Source organism: Chiloscyllium plagiosum, unplaced genomic scaffold, assembly GCF_037043375.1.
Source record: "Chiloscyllium plagiosum isolate Xiang-an unplaced genomic scaffold, Cpla_swu_hap1 HiC_scaffold_30, whole genome shotgun sequence".
In the NCBI taxonomy this organism is placed as follows: domain Eukaryota; kingdom Metazoa; phylum Chordata; class Chondrichthyes; order Orectolobiformes; family Hemiscylliidae; genus Chiloscyllium; species Chiloscyllium plagiosum.
Window position 1 is genome coordinate 43,737,634 of NW_028270168.1, and position 23,994 is coordinate 43,761,627.

A 23,994-nucleotide genomic window follows, 5' to 3' on the forward strand; every position below is an offset into this window, starting at 1 on the left:
TTCATGACCCCTTTTAGCCCTCTTGATTCCTCATTTAAGACTTGTCCTGCTCTTCCGATATTCTTCCGGGGCCTGTTCTGTTCTGAGCTGCCTCGACCTCATGTATGCTTCCCTTTTTCCTCTTGGCTAGTCGTACAATTTCTCCTATCGTCCACGGTTCACGAATCTTGCCCTTCCTATCCTTAGCCTTCAACAGGACATGCCTATCCTGCACTATCTTTAGCTTATCTTTGGAAACCTCCCACATCTCAAATGTGGACTTTGCTTCAAATAGCTGTGTCCAATCCACATTTCAGTGCTCCTGCCTAATTTTGATATAATTGGCCTTGGCCCAGTTTAGTACTCTTCCCTTAGGACCACTCTCTTCTTTATCTACGAATATTCTAATACTTACAGAATTGTGGTCACTGTTCCCAAAGAAATCCCCCACCGCAACTTCTGCCACGTGTCCTGGCTAGTTCCCCAGTAATAGGTCCAATTTGGCCCCTTCCCTCATCGGACTATTAACATACTGCTCTAGAAAACTCTCCTGGATGCTTTTTTACAAATTCTACCCCATCCAGACCTCTGACGTTCAGTCTATCCCAGTCAATGTTGGGAAAATTAAAATCTCCCATCACCACTACCCTATTGCCTCTACATCTTTCCATAATCTGTTTACCTATTTGTTCTTCTACCTGTAATACAGCCCCAATAGTGTGACTGTACCCTTATTTCTCAGCTGCACCCATAATGCCTCACTACCCAAGACCTCCATAGTGTGCTCCTTTAGCACAGCTGTGATATCATCCTTGACCAGCAATGTAACTCCACCGCCCCCACCTTTTACTTCCCTCCCTGTCCTGTCTGAAGCGCCTATATCCTGGAACATTTAATTGCCAATCATCATGGTTTTTAACTTTTCAAACATAGACTGGGACTGCCATAGTGTTAAGGGTTTAGATGGAGAGGAATTTAAGTGTGTGCAAGAAAATGTTCTGATTCAGCATGTGGATGTGCCTGTTGGAGAAGGTGCAAAACTTGACCTACTCTTTGGAAATAAGGCAGGGCAGGTGACTGAGGTGTCAGTGGGGGAGCACTTTGGGGCCACTGACCATAATTTTATTAGTTTTAAAATAGTGATGGAAAAGGATAGACCAAATCTAAAAGTTGAAGTTTGATGGTATTAGGCAAGAACTTTCAAAAGCTGATTGGGGGCAGATGTTCGCAGGTAAAGGGATGGCTGGAAAATGGGAAGCCTTCAGAAATTAGGTAAAGATAGTCCAGAGAAAGTATATTCCTATTAAGGTGAAAGTAAAGGCTGGTAGGTATAGGGAATGCTGGATCAATAATGAAATTGAGGGTTTGGTTAAGAAAAAGAAGGAAGCAAATGTCAGGTATACAGGATAGATCGAGTGAATCCTTAGAGTATAAAGGCAGTAAAAGTATACTTAACAGGAAAATCAGGAGGGCAAAAAGGGGACATGAGATAGTTTTGGCATTTGCGTTAAGGAGAATCCAAAGGGTTTTTATAAATACATTAAGGACAAAAGAGTAACTAGGGAGAGAATAGACCCCTCCAAGATCAGCAAGGCGACCTTTGTGTGGAGCTGCAGGAGATGGGGGAGATAATAAGAGTATTTTACATCTGTATTTACTGTGGAAGAGGACATGGAAGATGTAGAATGTAGGGAAATAGATGGTGACATTTTGAAAAATGTCCATATTGCAGAGGTGGAAGTGCTGGATGTCTTGAAACACAAGTGTGGATAATTCCCCAGGGCCTGATCAGGTGGACCCTAAAACTCTGGGAAACTAAGGAAATGATTGAGCCTATTACTGAAATATTTGGATCATTCATAGTCACAGGTGAGGTGCTAGAAGACTGGAGATTGCCTAACGTGGTACCACTGTTTAAGAAAGGTGGAAAGGACAAGCCAGGGAACTGTAGATCAGTGAGCCTGACGTTGGGTGTTGGGCAAGTTGTTGGAGGGAATCCTGAGGGACAGGATGCACATGTATTTGGAAAGGCAAGGACTGATTAGGGGTAGTCAACATGGCTTTCTGCGTGGGAAATTGTGTCGCAAATTTGATTTGAGTTTTTTGAAGAAGTAACAAAGAGGATTGATGATGGCAGAGCGGTAGATGTGATCTCTGGACTTCAGTAAGGCGTTCAACAATGCTCCCCATGGGAGACTGATTAGCAAGGTTGGGTTTTATGGAATACAAGGAGAACTAGCCATTTGGATACAACTGGCTCAAATGTAGAAGACGGTGGAGGGTTGTTTTTCAGACTGGAGTGCCACAAGTATTGGTGCTGGGTCCACTACTTTTCATCATTTATAAAAATGATTTTGATGTGAGCAGTTTGCAGATGACACCAAAATTGGAGGTGTAGTGGACTGCGAAGAAGGTTATCTCCGATTATAGCGATATCTTGATCACATAGACCAATGAGCTGAGAAGTGGTTGATGGAGTTTATTTTAGATAAATGCAAGGTACTGCATTTTGGAAAAAGCAAATATTAGCAGGATTTATACGCTTAATGATAAGGTACTGGGGAGTGTTGCTGAACAAAGAGACCTTGGAGTGCAGGTTCATAGCTCCTTGAAAGTGGAGTCGCAGGTAGACAGGATAGTGAAGATGGTGTTTGGTACACTTTCCTTTATTGGTTAGTATTGAGTACAGGAGTTGGAAGGTCATGTTACGGCTGTACAGGACGTTGATTAGGCCACTGTTGGAATATTGCGTGCAATTCTGGTCTCCTTCCTATCGGAAGGATGTTGTGAAACTTGAAAGGGTTCAGAAAAGATTTACTGGGATGTTGCCAGGGTTGGGGGATTTGAACTATAGGGAGAGGTTGAATAGGCTAGGGCTGTTTTCCCTGGAGTGTCGGAGGCTGAGGGGTGACCTTATAGAGGTTTATAAAATCATGAGGGACATGGATAGGGTAAATAGGCAAAGTCTTTTCCCTGGGGTTGGGGAGTCCAGAACTAGAGTGCATCGGTTTAGGGTGAGGGGAAAAAATAGAAAAGTGACCTGACGGGCAACCTTTTCACTCAGAGGGTGGTACGTGTATGGAATGAGCTGCCAGAGAAAGTGGTGGAGACTGGTACAATTGCAATATTTAGAAGGCATCTAGGCAGGGTTTGGAGGGAAATGGGCTGGGCACTGGCAGGTGGGACTAGATTGGGTTGGGATATCTGGTCGGCATGGACAAGTTGGGCTGTTTCCGTGCTGTACATCTCCATGACTCTGACTTTTCCATTTATTGTATAGTTTGCTCTTGAATTGGATCTTCCAAAATGATTACCACGCATTTGAACTCCATCTGCCAATTCTCTGCCCAATTCTCCAATTTATCTCTGTTCTGCTGTCTTCTCTGACAGTCCCCTGACAGGCGAAAGTGAGGATTGCAGATGTGGAGATCAGTCAAGATTAGAGTGGTGCTGGAAAGCACAGCAGGTGAGGCAGCATCTGAGGAGCAGGAAAATTAATGTCTCGGGCAGGAGCCCTTCATCAGGAAGCTGCACAAAACCTTCCCTGCACAAAATCATGTTGCCTATCTCCCAAATGGGAATAGATCAAATCCTTCAGTATCTTGTCCAGAAGTTTCCCTACCACTGACGTCACTCTCTCCTGTCTATAACTACCTAGATTATCCCTTCTTAAACAAGGGGACAACATCAGCAATTCTCCAGTCCTCTGGGACCTCACCCATGTTCAAGGATGATTTGTTAAGGCCTGAGCCACTTCCTCTCTCGCTTCCCTCAGTAACCTAGGACAGCTCCCATCCAGACCTGGGAACTTGCCCACCTTAATACCTTTTAGAATACCAAACATTTCCTCCCTCCTTATGCCAACTTGAGCTAGAGAAATCAAACATTTATCCCTCACCTTGGGAAATACCAATGCAAAATATGCATTAAGAATCTCCCCCATTTTCTCTGTATCCATGCATCCATGCGTCCTCCTTTGTCCTTGAGTGGGCCAACCCGTCCTCTAGTTATCCTCTTGCTCCTTTATATATGAATAAAAGGCTTTGGGATTTTCCTGAATCCTGTTTGCAAAAGATATTTCATGACCCTTTTTCGCCCTCTTAATTCTTCGTTTTAGATTGGTCGTACATTTCCAATATTCTTCCAAAGCTTCATCTGTCTTCAGTTGCCTAGACCTTGTGTATGCATCCTTTTTCCTGTTAGCTAGTCTCACAATTTCACCTGTCGTCCATGGTTCTCTAATCTTTCCATTTCTAATTCCTCATTTTCACAGGGACATGTCTGCCGTGCACTCTAATCAACCTTTCTTTAAATGTCGATTTCCTTTCAATCAGCTGCTCCCAATCTACATTCCCCAGCTCCTGCCGAATTTTGATGTCGTTGGCCTTTCTCCAATTTAGCACTCTTCCTTTTAGGACCAGTCAGATCTTTGTCCATGTGTATTTCAAAACTTAGGGAATTGTGATCACTACTCCCAAAGCAATCCCCTACTGAAACTTCAGCCACCTGGTCGGGCTCATTTCCCAACACCAGGTCCAGTATGGCCCCTTCCTGAGTTGGACTATTTACATGCTGCTCTAGAAAATCACCTGGATGCTCCTTACAAATTCTGCTTCATCTAGGTCTTTAACCCTAAGTGAATCCCAGTCAATGTTGGGAAAATTAAAATCTCCTGTCACCACCATCCTGTGGTTCCCTGATCTGTCTACATATTTGTACCTCTCTCTTTCACGCTCGCTGTTGGGAGGCCTGTAGTACAGCCCCAACATTGTTACCGCACCCTTCCTATTTCTGAGTTCTGCCCATTTTGCTTCATTGGTCGAGTCCACCATAGTGCCCTCCTTCAGCACGGCTTTGATATCCTCTTTGACCAGTAATGCAACTCCTCCATCCCTTTTACCTCCCGATGCAGGCCATTCAACTCAGAGTCTGCTCCACCGTTTAATAAGATCATGACTGACCTAATCAGCTTCAATTCTATTTTCCTGCCTTTCCCATAAACCTTTGGTTCCCTTATTGATTTGAAAATCTTAGCCTTAAATGTACTTAACCCAGACTCTGGAGCTGTACGTGATAAAGACATCCACATTACCGTCTGAGAAAATTATTTCCTCCTCAACTCTGCCCTAACTGGGTGACCCTTACTCTGATATTATTCCCTATCATCCTAGACACACTCACAAGGGGAAACAACATCTCTGCGCCTACCTTGTAACACCTTGTAGAGCAGACTTTTTATGAACTGGTACTCTTGATAAACTGGCAAAAATTATATACTGCTATCTATCACGATGTTGTAAATATTTAGGCTGTAAATGAAATATAGGTGATGCGTATACCTCTGCATTATGTTTCTGTTACGTACGGTGTGTTTTTAAAATTGATTTTGGAGAGTATGTTGATGTTTTTACATAGATTTTTTTGAGGGATGCTGATGTCTCAAAGCTTCACTTGGTCAGGATTTGCTGAAATTATGCATCTCTCTCTTGATTATCTGGAATATTTGATCAACCGGCACACTCCTGGTCCCAGAGGTGCCAGCTAATAAAATGTTCACTATATATTTCAATAAAGTCACTTATCATTTTTACAGATTCTAATAAGTACAGGCCGTACCTACTCAAAGTCCCTGCATACCCCAAGTGAAATATCTCTGGACAGCCTCCAATTCCAGCAAATCCTGATAAGGGGAGCATGATATTTTGTTTGTGCCCTACCTTGAGTTTTAGCAAGACTTCCCTATTTCTATATTCCATTCCCTTTAAAATAAAAGTGTATAGTTAATTTGCTTTTCTTATGAATTGCTAAATTTTTGTGCTAGTTTTTTTTGATTATATGTACACGGTCATATATCTCAGTGCAGTAGCTTTCTGCAATCTTTCTGCATTTCAATGATATTTAGCTCCACGCTTCCTCTGGTCAAAGGTCGTAAGACATAGGTGCAGAAAAAGGCCATTTAGCCCATCAAAGCTGCTTTGCCATTCAGTGAGAATGTGGCAGATCTGATCATCCTCTATTCTACACTCCTGTCTTTTTCCCATAACACTTGATTCCCTTACTGATTTAAAATACTTGTCTAAACCTTGAATATACTTAATGACCCAACCTCAACAGCCCTGAGTGCTAAATAATTCCACACGTTCACTATATTTTTTGAGAATGAAATTTCTCCCCTTCTTTGTCTTCAATGGGTAACCCTTATTATGAGACCATGTCCTCTGGTGCTGGACTCTCCCTCAAGGGGAGATAACTGTCTGTATCCAACCTGTCGATTTCCCCTAAGAATCTTATATGTTTCAATAAGGTTCCCTCTCAGTTGTCTTTATTCCAATGAGTACAGTCTTCCTCAGAAGACTGCCCCTCCATAACTGTTATCAGCTTAGTGAGCCTTCTCCGGATGCCTCCAATGCCAGTGCACCTTTCTTTAGATAAGAGGCCTGAAATTGTTCACACTATTCCAGCTGTGGTCTGATTAGTGACTTGTATACTTTTAGCAAAACTCTCTGAATTTTATATTTCATTTGCCTTCCTTATTGCCCACTGAAATTGGATGCTAGTTTTTTTGCGATTCATGGGCAAGGGCATTCAAATTCCTTTGTTCCACAGCTTTCCGCAGTATTCCTCTGCTGACAGTATTCATCCCCTCTTCTTCCTGCCAAAGTGCATGACCTCACATTTCAGCACATCATTGTCCATTTGCCAAGTTTTTGCCTGGCCTGGCCTGACCTGTCTATAATCCCTCTGCAGATTCTGTGTCACCCTCACCACCTGCCTTCCTGCCTATTTTTGTCATCTGCAAACTTGCCTATAGTACATTCACCTTCCTCATCTAAGTCATTAACATAAATATAGTTAATAATTGCTGCCCCAGCATTGATCCCTGTGTCGCACCATGAGTTACAACGTTGCTATCTTGAAACTGCCCCATTATACCAACTGTTTATTAGCATAACCTCACATTTTCCCACTTATTCCAGCTGCCAGGTGTTTGCCCACTCAGTTAGCCCATCCATATCCCACTGCAGATTCTTTGGCATCCTCACCACATACTTTCCCATCTGTCTTTGTGTCATCTGCAAATTTGTCTATAGTTCATTAATTTCCTTTATCTAAGTCATGAATATATATTGTAAATAAATTTGACGCCAGCATTGATCCCTATGGCACTCTACTAGTTCTAGGTTGTCATCTTAAAAATGCCTCTTTTTCTCAAGTCTGTCTGCTTTTAGCTAGACAATGCTCTATCCATTTTAATATACTATCCCCAACATTGTGAGTTCTTATGTAGCCTAGTGTGTAGTACCTTAATGGATTATCTTCTGGAAATAGAAATATTACATCACCATGTTATGTTTTATTTATTCTGTAATTCTGGTAAATTAGTCCAGTATGATTTCCCCTTCTTGAAGCTATGCTGACGGTGCTTAATCATATTATGTATTTCTAATGCTCTGCTATCACAGTTTGTAAATACATTTCTAGCATTTTCTCTATAACAGATGTAAGCTAATTGCCTGCTTTTGGTCCCCTTCTGTTTTAAATAAGAATGTTACTTTGATAGTTTTCCAATTCTCTGGAACTTGCCAGAGTAAAGGATACTTTGAAGATCCATATCAGTGCATCCACGATCTGTAAAGGTATTCTGTTTAGTATCCTCTGATGCATCGCACAGGTTTATGGAACTCTACTTTTAGCCCCTTTGTTTCTGTGATGATAATTATTGTTTACTTCCTCCTCCGTCTTTGTCCCTTGTTTCATATTTATTCGCCCCTCTGCCATTTCCTGGTTCCCCATTTTTATTTTCTCAGCCTCTTTCTCTAAAGGACCTATGTTCACTTTGGCATCTGTCTTCCATAACACAAAGGAGCAGAAATTAGGCCATTCAGCCCATCGTGTCTGCTCTGCCATTCAATCATGGCTGATAAGTTTCTCCTGCTTTCTCTCAGTAACCCTTAATCCCCTTGACAATCAAGAACTTACTTATCTCCATCATAAATATACTCAATGACCTGGCATCCATAGTGTTCTGTGGCAATGAATTCCATGGATTCACCACACTCTGGCTGAAGATGTTTCTCCTTATCTCTTTTAAAAGGTCTTGCTCTAAGATTTTTATATATTTAAAGAAGATCTTGTTTGTCCCAATATTACTTGCAGGTTTACCCTCCAAAGTATTTTCTTATCTCTATTCATTTTTTTCGATCATCTTTTGATGGTTTTTAAAACATTCTCTGACTTGCCACTAATTTTTACCAAGTTTTTTTCTTTTCAATTTGATCCTATTCTCAACCTCTTGATGATAAATTGTTTTATTCTCTTCCTAGAATTCTTTATCACTGGGATATGCCTTTGCTTTGAGTCATGAATGATTGTTTTAAATTCTGCTATTGTTCCTCAATTACCTTTGCTGCTAAATTCACTCCAGCTGACTCTGTCCTCATTCATTTGTAATTGCCCTTATTTATGTTTAGCACCATTGTTTCCTACCCAAGTTTCTCACTTTTTAACTGAATACAGGTATACTATCTTTATCCTAAACACTCAGGGCCAGCTGGTTTTCAGAATTTGGAATTTTTGAATTTTGGAATAAATGATGGTTCAAAGGTGAAATTTTAAAAGAATCTTAGCGAACAGCAGACTCACTGAGTAATTGGCCCTGAGACAGGAATTGAGGCCTGCCAGTACTGGGCCATGCCGCCCCCCCCCCGACCTCACGTCACATCTGAGTGACATGCATTGAACGGGTGTGGAGTTGGGTAACAGCAGGCCAAACAACCTTGTAACTGAGATTAAAAACTTGATGAAAAGCCTTCGGAATTTGGAGATTTTGGGTTTCAGATGAAGGATTATCTACCTGTACTAAATTCTATTATGTTATGGTCACTGTTTGGAGGGCATCTTGTACTCTGACATCATTTATTGAAACTATCTATGTGCACGGTACCCAACCAAAATAGTCTGATTCCTGGTTAGATCCACAACGTAATATTCTAGGAAACTCTCTCTCTCTAGTGTTTTTTGCCTCCTCCTTCATGGTTTTCTCCGCCAATTTAACTATAAGAAGATTAAAGTCATCCACAATTAATAAACTACCTTCTTACATGCCCACATTATCTCCTGAGTATTTTGTGTTCGATCATAGCTACTGTTAGAAGACCTTTTGATTACTCCCACCAGTGGTGTCATCCTTTTTTTTGTTTTAAATGTCTTCCCATATGATTCTTCACCTTCTGATCTAAGGTTGTTTCTTGCTATACTATTCTTCCTGTACTAAAATAGCTACCCAACCAGTCTTTCCTCCTTACCTGTTTCATACTCATTAGCATTTTACACTAACATTGTGCCATTAATTTGTTTATTCTGTTCCAAATACTATACGTGCAGAAGCAAATCCATTGATTTTGCCTTTTTACAATTTTTTCCCCTCCTTGGACCATTTACTGCTGTTTTTTTTTCGCTGCTGAGCTTTCCTGTTCCACCCAGGGAATTGTTATGCAAATGATGATCTGCACTGCTGCCATAATAAACATACACATTTACTTAGCAGTTTCTCCTCTTACATTCAACTGTCACACATGCAACACTGCTGCTGTCCAAATTAATTTAAAGACCTCTTTACAGTACGAGTTTTTTGATTTGCTGTGCTGCCAGCCCCAGCACATTTCAACTGAAGCTTGTCTCACCAGAGCAACTCACTTTTGCGCCAGTACTGACAGTGACCCATGAGCTGGAACTAAAACCCATTCCACCCACACCAGTCTTTGTGCCACACTATTAACTCCTCAACTTTATTTACCCTATGCAAGTTTCCCAAGGTTCAGGTAGTAATCCAGAAATTTACTTTGGAGACTGTGTTTTAACTGTGCTCTAGACTGTTTAAATTTCTTCCAGCAGAACAATTTTTCTAGTCACAGCAATGTCATTAGTACCAATGCGACACGTATGAAGGCAGATGAGGTAGCTGTTTAGCATCTTATCAGAAAGACTGTGCCTCTGTCAGTACAGCACCCACCCAGCACCTGACTGGAATGTCAATCTTCTTTATATGCTCAAGCCATTTATTGGGACTTTAATCTGGATCCTTTGGTCAAGTATGCCAGCAACTGAGCAGTGACTAACTTGGCATTATATTTTACCTATTGCACATCCATCCTTTGCACCAACCTGTCATGGATTTGTCTATTTTGATTTTAAAAACAACCAACAGCACAGCTTTATGCTTAAACAAAATGAAGGTTTGTTTAGTTCAAAACTGCTATAGATACGTAAGTAAGCGTGTCTTGGTTATTATTGAAATATACATATATAAAGATACAAGTGGGTTGGAATGAAAGATGTTAATAATCTTGTAAGATCAGGCCGTAAGATATAGTTGTTACACTCTAGCATCTGGCAACAAAGATACTTCACTTTTGTAGGAGCCTCTTCAATTTTTATATAATTCAATAATAATGAACTGCCAAAGGCAGTTCAACATGTCTGTTATGTGAATCTTCTCGACGATGTGGAGTGATAAACTCATAATGTTAATAAATTTCAGCCACCTTATCCAACTAGTTTAAGTTCAGAGACATGATTGGCTGTGTAGTACTTCCTCATAAATCCAACAATCTTCTATGATACACAAGCAATAACTTAATGGTGAAAATCAACTTGTATTTGTATCTCTTATTTATAAAAAAAGTTTGATGTAATAACATGTTCACAGAAGCATTGCAAAGCAAAACCTGGCACCAAGCCACAAGATATTAGGGCAGATGGCTTCGAAGAGATGTAGGAATAGGAGAAAGTGAGGACTGGAGATCAGAGTCAAAATGTGTGGTGCTAGAAAAGCACAGGCAGCATCCAAGGAGCAGGAGACTCCACATTTCAAGCATAAGCTCTTCATCAGGAAAGACAAAGAACTTATGCTCAAAATGTTGACTATTCTGTTTCTCTGATGCTGCCAGACTGGCTGTGCTTTTCCAGTGCCACACTTTTTGACATAAGAATAGGAGTAAGCCTTTCAGACTCTCTAGTCTCCATTGATATTCTAGCTCATAGTTAATCATCTATCTCTATGCCGTTTTCCTGTGCTATCACTATACCTTGTATCTCAGTGTCTAGAAATCTGTCAATGTCCATCTTGATCATACTTGATGACTGAACTTCCACAGCCTTCTAGGGTTGAGAATTCCAAAGATCCTCTAATTGAAGAAATTCCTCTTTATCTTAGTCCTGTATAGATAACTGTTTATTTTGAAACTGTATCCTTTAGTTCTAGAATCCCCTTCACCCAGCCAGCAAAAATACCATTGCTTCTCACAAAGCCTTTTTAATGTCAGTTTTAATGAGATGACCTCTAATTTTTTCTAAATCCATTGGAATATAAGCCTAGTTTCCTCTGTGTTCTTTGGGTAGTCCCATTATCTCAGGAATGTGTCTGATGAATCTCCACTTTACATTTCTGTGGCTAACACATTTTTCCTTGGGTAAGGAAGACAAAACTGCACACTATTCCAGGTGCTGTCTCACTAAGTTTTCATGCAATTGAAGCAAAACATCTTTACCTCAGACTTTATGCCTCTTGCAATACATTTCAGCATGCTACTTGCATTATTTGCATATTTTAAGAGCAGTCTTAAAGATGTGCAATTATCCAATGTTTTTTCATGAATGTATATATTAAATGTATAAGCAGTTCATGAATCACTTGTTGAACTGTATTCACTGCTGAAACATGGGCAGATTAAAAGGGGAAAGGAGGGAATTCTAGATTTGGGGACCTTTACAATAGTAGGCATCACCAACAACTGTGGAACAATTAAAATAAAGGTGTTTAAAGGCCAGAAATGGTGTCCATAGTTGTAGTTCTGGAAGAGATTAGAGATCAGAAGGGGAAAGATGCGAGTTAGGATAGGGGCAGTGGAGTTTTAGCTTCCATTGAATTGTGAAGAGGGTAGAATGTGCAAGACCAGCCAGAAGTTTACAAGAATAAATGATTCCTGCAGAAGCAGGAAGAGAATAGATACCCTGCATTATTTACAGAAGAATAATTAGTTACAAAAGTATAATTCAATAATGCCACTCTGCGAGTCAGTGGAATGAAGCTAAAATTAAGCTGTGGTCAGCTATATCAAGATCTGCAGAAAGATTGTGAAGAACTTGAGATAGTTTGACTTATCAGAGTCACACAGGTTAAGAGGCAACTTAACACTGGCTAATAATCTGATTTGGAGAGATTGGTACATGGATTTTGGTAATAAAGGAATAGAATAAGAAAATGGGCAACACCGTGGCTCAGTCGTTAATACTGCTGCCTCACAGCGCCACAGACCCCAGTTCGATTCTACCCTCTGGTGACTATCTGTGTGGAGTTTGCGCGTTCTCCCCGTGACTGTGTAGGCTTCTGCTGGTGCTCCGGTTTCCTCCCACACTCCAAAAATGTGCAAGTTAGGTGGATTAGTAATGCTAAATTACCCGTAGAGTTCAGGGATGTGTAGGTTAGATGCGTTAGTCGTGAGGAATGTAAGGTGTTACAAAGCGGAGATCTAAAACTGGAGCACCTCACCCCACAATCTAAAACCGAATGTGAAAAGTGGTGTAACCTGCTTTTCAGTAACTTCTAGTGGGCGGCACGGTGGCACAGTGGTTAGCACTGCTGCCTCACAGCGCCAGAGACCCAGGTTTAATTCCCGTCTCAGGCAACTCTGTGTGGAGTTTGCACATTCTCCCCGTGTCTACGTGGGTTTCCTCCGGGTGCTCCGGTTTCCTCCCGCGATCCAAAAAAAAATGTGCCGGTTAGGTGAATTGGCCATGCTAAGTTGCCTGTAGTGTCAGGTGAAGGGGCAAATGTAGGGGAATGGGTCTGGGTAGGTTGCGCTTCGGCGGATCAGTGTGGACTTGTTGGGCCGAAGGGCCTGTTTCTACACTGTAAGTAATCTAATCTTAAAAAAAACCCTGACATTCACTTTAAAATCAACAAGCGATACTTTATTTATCTAACAGTGAACAAATTAACTAAACTATTAACAAACTCCATAAATCCCTTCGAATTACTAGCTATTGCAGAATAAAGCAAAATTCTGAAGGTGTTTTTCCAATAAAAATAAGTCCCATTCATATTTTTTAAAAAATTAGTCTCTCAATTAGAGCCGGGGTACGTGTCTTCTGTGCTTTTTCTGTCAATTCTTCACACAAGAATGTTAATGAACTGTGCCAATGGTACCGTTGTTACTTAGATGGTGCTCTCTCTAAGACATTGAGGAGGCTGAGAGTGTCAGTGATTCTCTGAGAGCTAGGGGCTGTTAGCTCTGGATGGCAACTAGTTCTGGACTGTTGTCCAACTGCCACTTTTTTTTTTAAACACTTGATAACATCAATATTTCTTCCTACAGGATTGGTCCTATGTTGTCAAAACCATCAGTTTTAAATTTAATAGCTTTTGGTGTCTAAGTACCTGGTTCAAATCAATTGGCTAAATTCAAAAGCTTGTTGTCTTGGTAAAAACTGCTGTTTGTCCTGCTAACTGTACGGTCTTTTGATGCTAATATTTCAATTCAGGTGCTCTCTGTGTACTTGCAAACTTTCAAGCTGCTGTTCACAGACATCCATTTTAAATCTCTAAGCACAGAAAAAGTGCACAATCTTTTAAAGGTGCCATGCAATTCCCCCGCCCCAAGCACTTTACAAACACCAAATTTTAATTTACTGCCTCCCAATCTACAAGTACTGTACCCAGCTTTGCAACTAGTGTTACAGGGATCAGGAAGGGGGATAGGTCTGGGTGGGATGTTCTTCGGAGGCTCGGCGTGGACTTGTTGGGCCGGATGGCCTGTTTTACACACTGTAGAGATTCTAACAATACATCTAGAGGTGACAGTACAATCAAAACTTTCAAGAGAAAAAGAACATTGAATATGGGATATTAATTTTACAAAAAAACCCTTTGGTATTCTAAGGAGATAGGTGACAATAACAGATTTGACAGAGCAGAAGACAGTACCTTAAAGGAGAGACCTATTCACAATATCAGCTAATGCTAGAACCAGAAAGGGAAGCTTGGGAATAGTTTAGTCATAGTCATGCTGAGAAATCTGAACTCTGATAGGACATAAAGATGGGAGAACTAAGAAGATGATTGAGTTTGAGTAGGGTTGGAAGACACGTCAAGAAAGTGTGGCTGAGAGTCAGGCAAAGGAAGGAAGGAAAGTGCTAGTCTTAGTTGATCAAGCCTTGACATTCTGAGATGATCCTGGAATATTTAGCAGTTTTGGCTAATGAGAGCAAGATCCAATCATATTTTATATGGTCCAGCCAGATCTGAATGACAAAACCAATTGTCCTCCAGATCAATTCTGTTCAAGTCTTGCACCCTTGGATTTGTGAGTAGAGATGAAAACTACCAAGTGGAATAGCCAGAGACTAATAAGTTCAAAGGTGATGGCCATGCATGTGTGTTGGGAACTCTGATGGTTGAGATTAAGGTAGGGCAATAAACTTAAAATATAGAGAATGATGAATTGAGAAGAAGGTTAGAGAAAAATGTGTCATCATACCCTAGTTAAGTTTGAATAAAAGTTCTGATGTCCATTTCATTATTGACAATCTCCTGCAAGGTAAGAAGATGATAAGCTGATTCCACTGGCTACAGAGTCTAGAGCAGGATGTTGTCATTTTAGGGTATATATCAGCTATTTTGGACTGGGTTGAAAAAATTTCTTCCTTCCAAGGTCAGGACTTTCTGGAGGCAGCAGAGACTGTCGACTGATTATTTCCAAAAGTAAAGTTTATAGATTTATGGGCATTAAGGACGTCAAAGAATTGTAATAGTGTCATAAAGTGGAGTTGGCTGTGATCATATTGAACAACGGAATGACTTGGCCTTATAACTGACACCAGCTTTGGTTTGTGTTGAAAAAGCAACACACATCTTTGTAACAATACTCAGTCATGTCAGTGTACTGCTGATTTTTCTCCCATCTTCTAAACAAAAAGTGTAACTTTGAAGAACTTCTAATGAAATCTTAATTAGAATGTGAAAGCATTGGATTTCCTCTCTGTTAAGCACAAGATCTTGGTTATCTGGAATTGGGTAAACATTTTTTCCTTCTATTTGACTTCTGACAAAATATTGTTTGTTCAATTGTACAGGAACAGCCGAACCAAGGGCCTACGTTCTACAAGTAACGGTGATATCTGGGGACCCACGCCACTGATAACACCTAAATTTGATTCAAGGTCAGTTTATTAAGAGTTCACAATATCTAACAGAAATATTGAATTTCTATGAATCACAAACTGAAAAACTTTATCTTCTGGTATCCAAACTGAAAAAATTGGTGTGAAAGAAAAGTTATTTTTTGACATATTGCTGTAATTGTAAGATGTGAAATATTCCTTTACCCTCCCTCCCTGTGAGATTTGTTTTAGTACAAAAGCATTCAAAAACATAACCATGTAGTTGAGATAATCTGGTAAAATGGTTCATAGATTACCAAAGACGACAACGCGCTTACGAAAAGTGGGGGAGCGTGTATATAGCTTTTCAGGAAGCCCACTCTCTGAACCCAAAGAAGTGACCATCAGCATCCCCACTCAGGATGGACAGGTGAGCTTATATGACTTGAAGACTTTTGACATCATTCCTCTAACAGCTTCTCAATCTGTAAATGAGAGCTTTTAGCATCCTGTGGTTCTAGTGAAGACTGAATTACATTTTTCCTATGTTTTAGAATATCCAACTTCTGGCCAGCAAAATAAACAATACAGATTTTAGTCAACTAGATGACAAGACATTTAAAAGTTTTGAGCAACTCTCTGTAAGTATTATTTTGTTTGGCTGAGTATTTGGCTTACTGTGAATTTGTATGTAGCATGTGGGTCTCGTGGCTCCTCGAAGTAAATTTTTACCAACGTGAGTGCTCCCAACGCCTTTGGGAGATGAGATCCTTATAGTCACCCTCAACTTCTCTCTCGCTCACTCACTCTCCCACCACTCACTCTCACTGGCCCCAATTCACCCATCAGCTCACTTTTCTTGTATTTATTGATCTTGCATGAGATCGTTCATCCTTTGTTGAACGATAATACGGTCTTGTCCTCCAGACCCTTGCAACCATGTTCTAACAAGCTTTCACTGTAGTTTGTTTAGTTACCTGTGTTTTGGGTTGGAACAATTCTGTCTTAATATTAAATATCTGCTCTGTTGAAATTAAAGTTCTTGAGAACCCAAATATTTTCCAATTGGGTGTCTGTAAAGTTTAGTTTTTCCACACTTCAGGGAATTCTGAGATTAAAAAGAGTGACCCATTATCAACTCTTTTTATATAAAGAAATATTACTTCTGAGTTGCATGAGTCCATGAATTTAGCAATTTCTATTACTGGACCTTGCTTTTAAAACATCAGATTTCTACGTATCAAAGTGTAAAATGGACTACCCTTAAATAGTAAGAACTTCAGATGGTCATTTATTAGAACCATGAAGATTCTTCCCCCCCCCCCCCCCCCCCGACTTTTTCCCCTTCTCATCATTCCCTGCAGATTTGCTAAGCTGTGTGCTGCAATATATTGTAACTTGCACATATATATCAAAGAATGAACAACTTCAATAACTGTTTCTATAATTGAATGACAAAATTAACAGAAATTTTTATTGTAGTATTGTTGAGTGCAAAGGTGGAGTTTGGGCAAAAAGGTGTAAAATAAGTATGCAATATTCTAATTTGCATTTGCTTTTATCCTGTAGCATCAGCTCAATGAAATGTTAAAGACACGAAGATGAAAGCTCAGATACCAGCCTTCCATGCTGGTTTTAAACATATATCATTTACGTTGTACCTGGATAGTGATTAAAAGCTCTTTTTTGTTGTTGTTGTTGTTAAAACTGTATTTTGTTAATAAATACTTTTTATAATCAGAAACAGCCTGCTACTGGTTCCACTCCTGCACAAAGAAGCTGCTCATGTCTCTGAATTTCAAGCCACATCTATGTTCTAGCCGGTTCACCTGTTATCTATGGTGTAAAGCTTTTCCTAGATCCACGGTAATTAACGATTCAATATATATTATCCTAAATGCCAGAATTCATTGCCCATGCCTCACTTAGAAAGATAGTTATGGATCACCTACCCAAACCACTAGTCCAAGTGGTGAATGCACTTAGTAGTTTGATATACTTGTTTTCTAGGCCACTTCTTTGAGCAATTTGGAATCTACCACATTTTTTTATAGTATGTTGCATATAACCTTGACTGGGCAATGGTGGCAGATTTCATTCGCTAAAAGTTTTTTTGAGATTTTGTGAAAAACTGACATCATCTTGGCCCCTTGCAGAGACCACCTTTTACTTTTTTTTTTTGAAAACTGGGTTCAAAATTTGGGGATTTGAAGTCCAATCTCTTGGTGGTTAATCTAATGACAGTTTGTTCCCTGGATCTTCTCCTGTGAGTAAACATTTAAAATGCAATGTCTTCAATTTGTATGCATACTTGCTCACCTTTACACGACACGTTAGAAAGGTCAGCTGTAATTAGAAGTTGGAAGTTCCCCTGGATTAGACGAAATGTTTCTGAAGATACGCAGGGTGGTGTGGGTAAGAATTGCAGAGGAACTGATCATAAGCTTATAATTTTCCTGAGGATTGGTGCCAGAAGACTGGAGAACTATAAACTTTGGACAGTTGTTCAACAAAGTGTGTACAGATTGGGCGTAACCAGAAACTCAGTTTAACCTTGATTGTAGGAAATCTTTGGGGTGTTACTCCAGTGCAAAATTTGCAATCACTTGAGCAAGTGTGAATCAATTAAGGAAAGCCAGCATGATTTGTTAAAGACCACTTTTATTTAACAAACTTGAATGAGAATTTGAGTATGTGAACTTCCAAAGAATGTTTGATAAAATAGCATAGAACATGCTTCCAGCTAGGTTAAATAAAAAGGAGGCGGCTCAGAAGATGGCTGAGTGACAGGAAATGGGGTACTAGTGAAGCAGTGATTTTGGACTGGATGAAGGAACACTGGGATTGATCTGTGATCCCTCTCAGCTACACAGCCTGTCAGAGGTTTCACACATGCCAATGGACATGACAATGCATTGATTTCCAACTCTGGATACTACTGCTCCTCATTTGTCCTCAGAAGTTTGTGCACCAGGAAGAAACATTGCTGAGAACATAGTTCACCAGGCATCTGTACGAAGACTACTGCTTTTCTTAATATTATGGAGACTTGTGTGTTGGACATAATTCCAAAATGTCCACATAACACTTAAAGATATAACGAAGGACAGTGATCAACTGACCGAGGGAATGATTGGGCATATGCAGAGGCAATTCAATGTAGAGAAATGATATGTTTTTGTATGAAGAACAAGGGGAGGCAATATAAATTAAAACAGATTATATTTACACCAAATGATTGAAAGTGGCTGGATAGGTTGAGGAGCAATTCTGTTGTTGTGGTTCTGTTCGCCGAGCTGGGAATTTGTGTTGCAGACGTTTCGTCCCCTGTCTAGGTGACATCCTCAGTGCTTGGGAGGCTTCACAGGAGGCTCCCAAGCACTGAGGATGTCACCTAGACAGGAGACGAAATGTCTGCAACACAAATTCCCAGTTCGGCGAACAGAACCACAACAACAACGAGTACCCGAGCTACAAATCTTCTCCCAAACTTTGAAATAGTCTTTTAAATAGTCATAGAGATGTACAGCACAGAAAAAGATCCTTTTTGGTCCAACTTGTCCGTGCTGACCAGATATCCTAAATGAATCTAGTCACATTTGGCCTATTTCCCTCAATCCTTCCTATTGATATACCCGTCCAGTTGCCTTTTAAATGTTGTAATTGTACCAGCCTCCTCCACCTCCTCTGGCAGCTCATTCCATACATGCACCACCCTCTGCATGAAAACATTGCCGCTTAGGTCCCTAGTTAAATCTTTCTCCTCTTGCCTTAAACCCATGCCCTCTAGTTCTGGATTCCCCTATCCTGGGAAAAAATCTTAGCCTTCACCTTATCCATTCCCCATCATAAATTTATAAACCTCTATAAGGTCACCCCCTCAGCCTCCAATCCTCCAGGGAAAGTAGCTCCAGCTTATTAAGCATGTCCCAAATAGCTCAAATATTTTCTGCACATTGCAACTTTAACAGCATCTTTCCTAAAGCAAGTGTTATGGACGAGGCCAGACCCCCTCAAAACATTTCAAGAAGGAAGCCCAGACCCTAACTTTGCTAGTTGTTTTAAGTAGGTGTAGATGGATATTTCAGGAGTGATGCAGCTGGTCAAAATCCCTCTGTTTTAAGCAAAACATTTTTTTTTTACATAGAGTAAGGAATTAAATAAGACAAAATAACTTAACCTGTCTGAAAACCCAACAGACTATCCAAACTTAATGATGCTATTCCAAATGCCTGCAACAGTGCCCATAAACACACCCTTGGCAAAAAGGTAAAATCAGTCGCAGGTTCTTACAAAGGAGGGAGATGTCAGAGAGATTGTGCATGGTACCTCCTTCCACTGTCCCTTTGGATTCCCCAGCTTTAACTGACCAGCAGCTCCTGAACAGCCAAACTGCTAAAACCAAAACAAACCAGAATAAAAGCTGAGCCAGGAGATCTGGCCCCTCCCCTTTCATTGTACAAGTGTTTTTATATATAAACTTAAAAGCTTCAAGTCGATAAACCCAGACATCATGGAACCCATGACTTTATGACAACTCTGGGGGAAAAACCAAGGACAACATAACCTTATTAAAGGAGCAGCATTGTCACAATAACACAAGTTACGAAGAATCTTCAGGAAACACAGGTTTGGCATCAACTGGACTATTGTCCCCAATTCTGATCTCTGCACTTTGAGGAGGATATGAAGGCTCAAGGGTGGATGAAGATTTACAAGAATGGTTCCACGGAGGTGAGATCTCGAAATATAGAAAATAGGAGCAGGCCATTCACTATGGCCATGGCTGATCATCCAACTCCATCCCCTGTTCCTGCTTTCTCTCTATACACTTTAGTTCTCTTTAGAATGAGCAGGCATATCTAGCTTCTTATGGAAAACATACAAGTTTTGGTCTCGACTGCTTTCTATCCCAATCTCGTCCTGTTGGAATTTTATCATTTTTGTGAGAATCTCTCTTGGTCTAAGCTGCAATGAGCAGTCCTAACCAATCCAAAGTCTTAATACTCCACCCCAGGAGTTTGTCTAATAAACCTTCAATTCACTCCCTCCATAACTAGATTATCCATCTACAGATAAATAAACAAAAAGAAATCCAAAACCAATACTCCAAGTGTGACCTTACAAATGATCTATGGAATTGCATCCAGACATCTCTGTTCCTGTACTCTAATCCTCTCACTGTGAAGACCAATATACCATTTGCTGCCTTCACTGCATGTTCCACATGCATGCTTACCTTCAGTGACTAGTGCTTGATGACATTCTGGTCTTGTTGCATGTCCCCCTTTCCTAATTTGTCACCCTTCAGATAATCTGCCTTCCTGTTTTTGCTACCAAAGCTTTTGCAACATTTAACATCATTTAGACTCTTGTATGTTAATGGATTTGCCCAGACTCTCAACTTGGTCAAATTACACTGACGCATTTCTGCATTCTTAAGTTCACCCTCCCCCTCTGCTTTATGTGGTCTGCAAACTTGGAGGTTTTTAATGTTTAGTTCTCTTCTAAATCATTTCAGTGAGATGGCTTGACAGGAGACGGTGGCATTGTTCCTTTTACAGAGATTGAGATATCATAAAACTTAAGGAGTCTAGACATAGGAAGGTTTGAGAACAGAGATTGCCATTTTAAGATTAATGACAAAAAGCCCAACATACAGATTATGGGGAGAGGGAGGTTATGGTGTGGAATCTACATAGTGAATGAGAGCATTCAGTTTTAGCTTTCAAAAGGAAATTCGATAAACACCTAAAGAAAAAAGATATTTGCAGCATTGTGGGGAAATCATGGAGGATTGAGTCCGGCTATGTTGCTGTTGCAGAGAAACTGCAGAGACAAAACCGACTTAATTATATTCTGTGCTATAACCATCTATAATGACTCCATTCCCTGAGCCAAGTTGTCTAGTACAACAAGATAAATTTACACTTTAATGAAAGAGAAATTGCTGAAGATATAACAGGAACTTGACCATAAAAGTTCTTCAATGTCCAGGAATAAAACTGAAAATGTGACGTTTTATTTTTCCTCAGGTGACCAAGGAGTCCATTTTTTTGACAGGGGAAGAGTAGTATGGGTAAAGTGGATTTTTTTTTTTTAAAGTTGGCTTTTTAAAACCTGAGTATTTGCAGTGCATTCCACATGCATGATTGCACGCAAGTGGTCACTTTATGATCTGTGTAATGAGGCAAACTTGATTAAGGAGCTTAAGCTAAATGCACACTTAGAGGTTGTGACCATATTATGATAGAATTCACCATGCAATTTAAGAGGAAAAAGCTTGAATCAGATGTAATTGTTCTACAATTGATTTTAAAGGTAATTACAAAGACAAAAGAGGAGCTGGCCTGAATTGATTGGAAGGAGAGCTGAGCTGGGAAGAGCAGCAATGGCAGAAGTTTTGGGGAGTAATTTGGGGCATACAGCAGAAATTCATCCCAAGAAAGAAGGAACTTACTCAGAAGACGACCAGGCAACCGTGGCTCACAAGGATGGTCGGGGACAGCATGAAAGCAAATGAAAAAGAGCATACAATCTTTATTCGGATGCCAGAGGATTGGGAAGTGTTTAAAAACTAGCATTGGATACTGAAGAAGCAGTAATGGGGGAAGATGAAATATGAGGACATACTAGCTAGTAATTGAAAAAATGATTGCAAAATTGGACTGCTGAGAAATGAGGCCAGAGAAGAAGTAATGAGGAACAAAAGAAATGGAGGAAGAACTGAATAGGTACTTTGCATATGTCTTCATGGTGGAAGATATTAGCATGTCCGAACTTCCAGAGTCAGGAGCAGAAGTGAGTGTTCATCGAAAAGGTGTTGGGGATGCTGAAAGGTCTGAAAGTGGATAAATCACCTGGACTCTGATGGAGGTTGGAGAGGGCATTGGTGGTGCTCTTTCAGGAATCGTTGGAGTCAACAGGGTTCCAGAGGTTAGGAAAATGGTTAATGTAACACACCTGCTTAAGAAAGGAGGAAGGCAGAATAGGGAAAATTTTAGGCCAGTTGGCCTGATCTCTCATTGGTAAGATTTTAGATCCTCTATTAAAAATGACATTGCAGTGGACTTAGAAGTATGTGGTCAGACAGGGCAGTGTCAGCACGGCTTCATTAAGATGTGGTCATGTCTTGACAAATCTGGTAAGAATTCCTTTGAGGAGTTAACTAGCAATTTGGACAAATGAAAATTAGTGGATGCAATCTATTGGATTTCCAGAAGGTCTTTGACAAGGCGCCACACAGGAGGCTGCTAAATAAGAGCCCATGGTTTTAGAGGTAAGGTACTGTCATGGATAGAAGATTTGGCTGACTGGCAGAAGGCAGAGAGTAGGGATAAAAGGATCGTCTTCAGGATGGCAGCTGGTAACTAGTGGAGTTCTGCAGGGGTCTATGTTGGGACTATAATTGTTCATGTTATACATTAATGAAATTGAAGAATGAATTGAGGACGGTGTTGCAATGTTTGAAGATGACACAAAGGTAGATGGAGTGATAGGTAGTATTGAGGAAGCAGGGATGCTACAGAAGTACTTGGACGGCTAGTAGAATGAGCAAAGAAGTGGCAGGTAGAATACACTGGGAAAGTGTGAGTTTGTGTACAGCGATAGGACTATTTTCTAAACGGGTAAAGGCTTTGGAAATCTGAAGCACAAAGGGACTTGGGAGTCATAGTTCAGAATTCTCTTGAGGTTAATATGCTAGTTCAGTTGGTGGCGAGAAAGGCAAATGTAATATTCGCATTCATTTTGAGAGGACGAGAACATGAAAGGGATGTACTGCTGAGGCTGTGGTCAGAGTACATTTGGAATATTGTGACCAGTTTCAGGCTGCATATATAAGGAAGGATGTGCTGTCTTAGAAGGAGTCGACAGGAGGTTTACAGGAATGACTCAGGGATGAAGAGCTCATCCACACGAGGAGTGGTTGAGGACTCTGGTTCCATACTCAGTGGAATTTAGAAGGATGAGTGGGAAATCTCATTGAAACTTACTGAGTGGTGTGGGAAAGAGGGGTTCCATTTCATGGAGCATTGGCATCAGATTTGGAACAGGAGGGATCTGTACTGATAAGACTGGTTCAGATAGAGACAACCTGGAAGTTCCCTTCTGGGGAAAAGGATAAATAGGGTGGTCACTCGGACTTTCAACGAGTGAATCGGGGCTAGGGAAGGGAAGGGGCAATGACAGGAAGTATGATGGTAAATAGAAAGGAAAACAGCAGGTTAGCGTGTGTGCAAGAGGGTTTAAGTACAAGGCAGACTATGAAAGAAGTTAAAAGGAAGGATTACTCGGAATCTATTAATAATGGAGATTCTAGAATTCAGAAAAACTAGCATAAAGGCACTTTACCTGAATGTTTGTAGCATTGGAAACAAAGTTGATGAATTAACAAAACATATAATTGTGAATGAATATGATTTAGTAGCCATTAAAAGAGACATGGTTACAGGATAGTCACGACTGGGAGTTAAATATCCAGGGGTATCAGACTATTCGGAAAGACAGACAGGAGGGTAAGGGAAGGGGTGTCACTCTGATATTCGAGGACGATATCAGGGCGGTGCTGAGATGATATAGGTCCTACGGAGAATACGGTTGAATCCATTTGGATGAAAATTAAATTCTAAGAAGAAAAAGTCACTGATAGATGTAGTCTATAGGCCACCAAATAATAACATCATATTGGGGTGGGCAATAAACAAGGAAATAACTAAAGCGTGTAAAAATGGTAAGGCAATTATCATGGGGGATTTTAATCTACATGTTGATTGGTCAGACCAGCTGGGTCAGAGTAACCTTGAGGAGGGTTTGTTGAGTGTATTTGCGATAGTTTTCTTGAACAGTATGTAATGG

The 23,994-nt window shown here is 40.3% G+C and overlaps 1 protein-coding gene across 2 annotated transcripts in view; it reads left to right on the top strand.

Annotated features, from left to right (window-relative positions):
* Nucleotides 1–16,882, top strand: part of cdca8 (cell division cycle associated 8) — a 61,661-nt gene extending 44,779 nt beyond the window's left edge. For both annotated transcript variants that reach the window (XM_043717888.2, XM_087976906.1), the window contains exons 8-11: nucleotides 15,112–15,198; nucleotides 15,451–15,568; nucleotides 15,693–15,779; nucleotides 16,708–16,882. In XM_043717888.2, coding sequence (XP_043573823.2) covers nucleotides 15,112–15,198; nucleotides 15,451–15,568; nucleotides 15,693–15,779; nucleotides 16,708–16,743 — 328 coding nt within the window. In that variant the 3' untranslated portion in view covers nucleotides 16,744–16,882. The remainder of the gene's footprint in view (nucleotides 1–15,111; nucleotides 15,199–15,450; nucleotides 15,569–15,692; nucleotides 15,780–16,707) is intronic.
* Nucleotides 16,883–23,994: the final 7,112 nt, after the last annotated feature.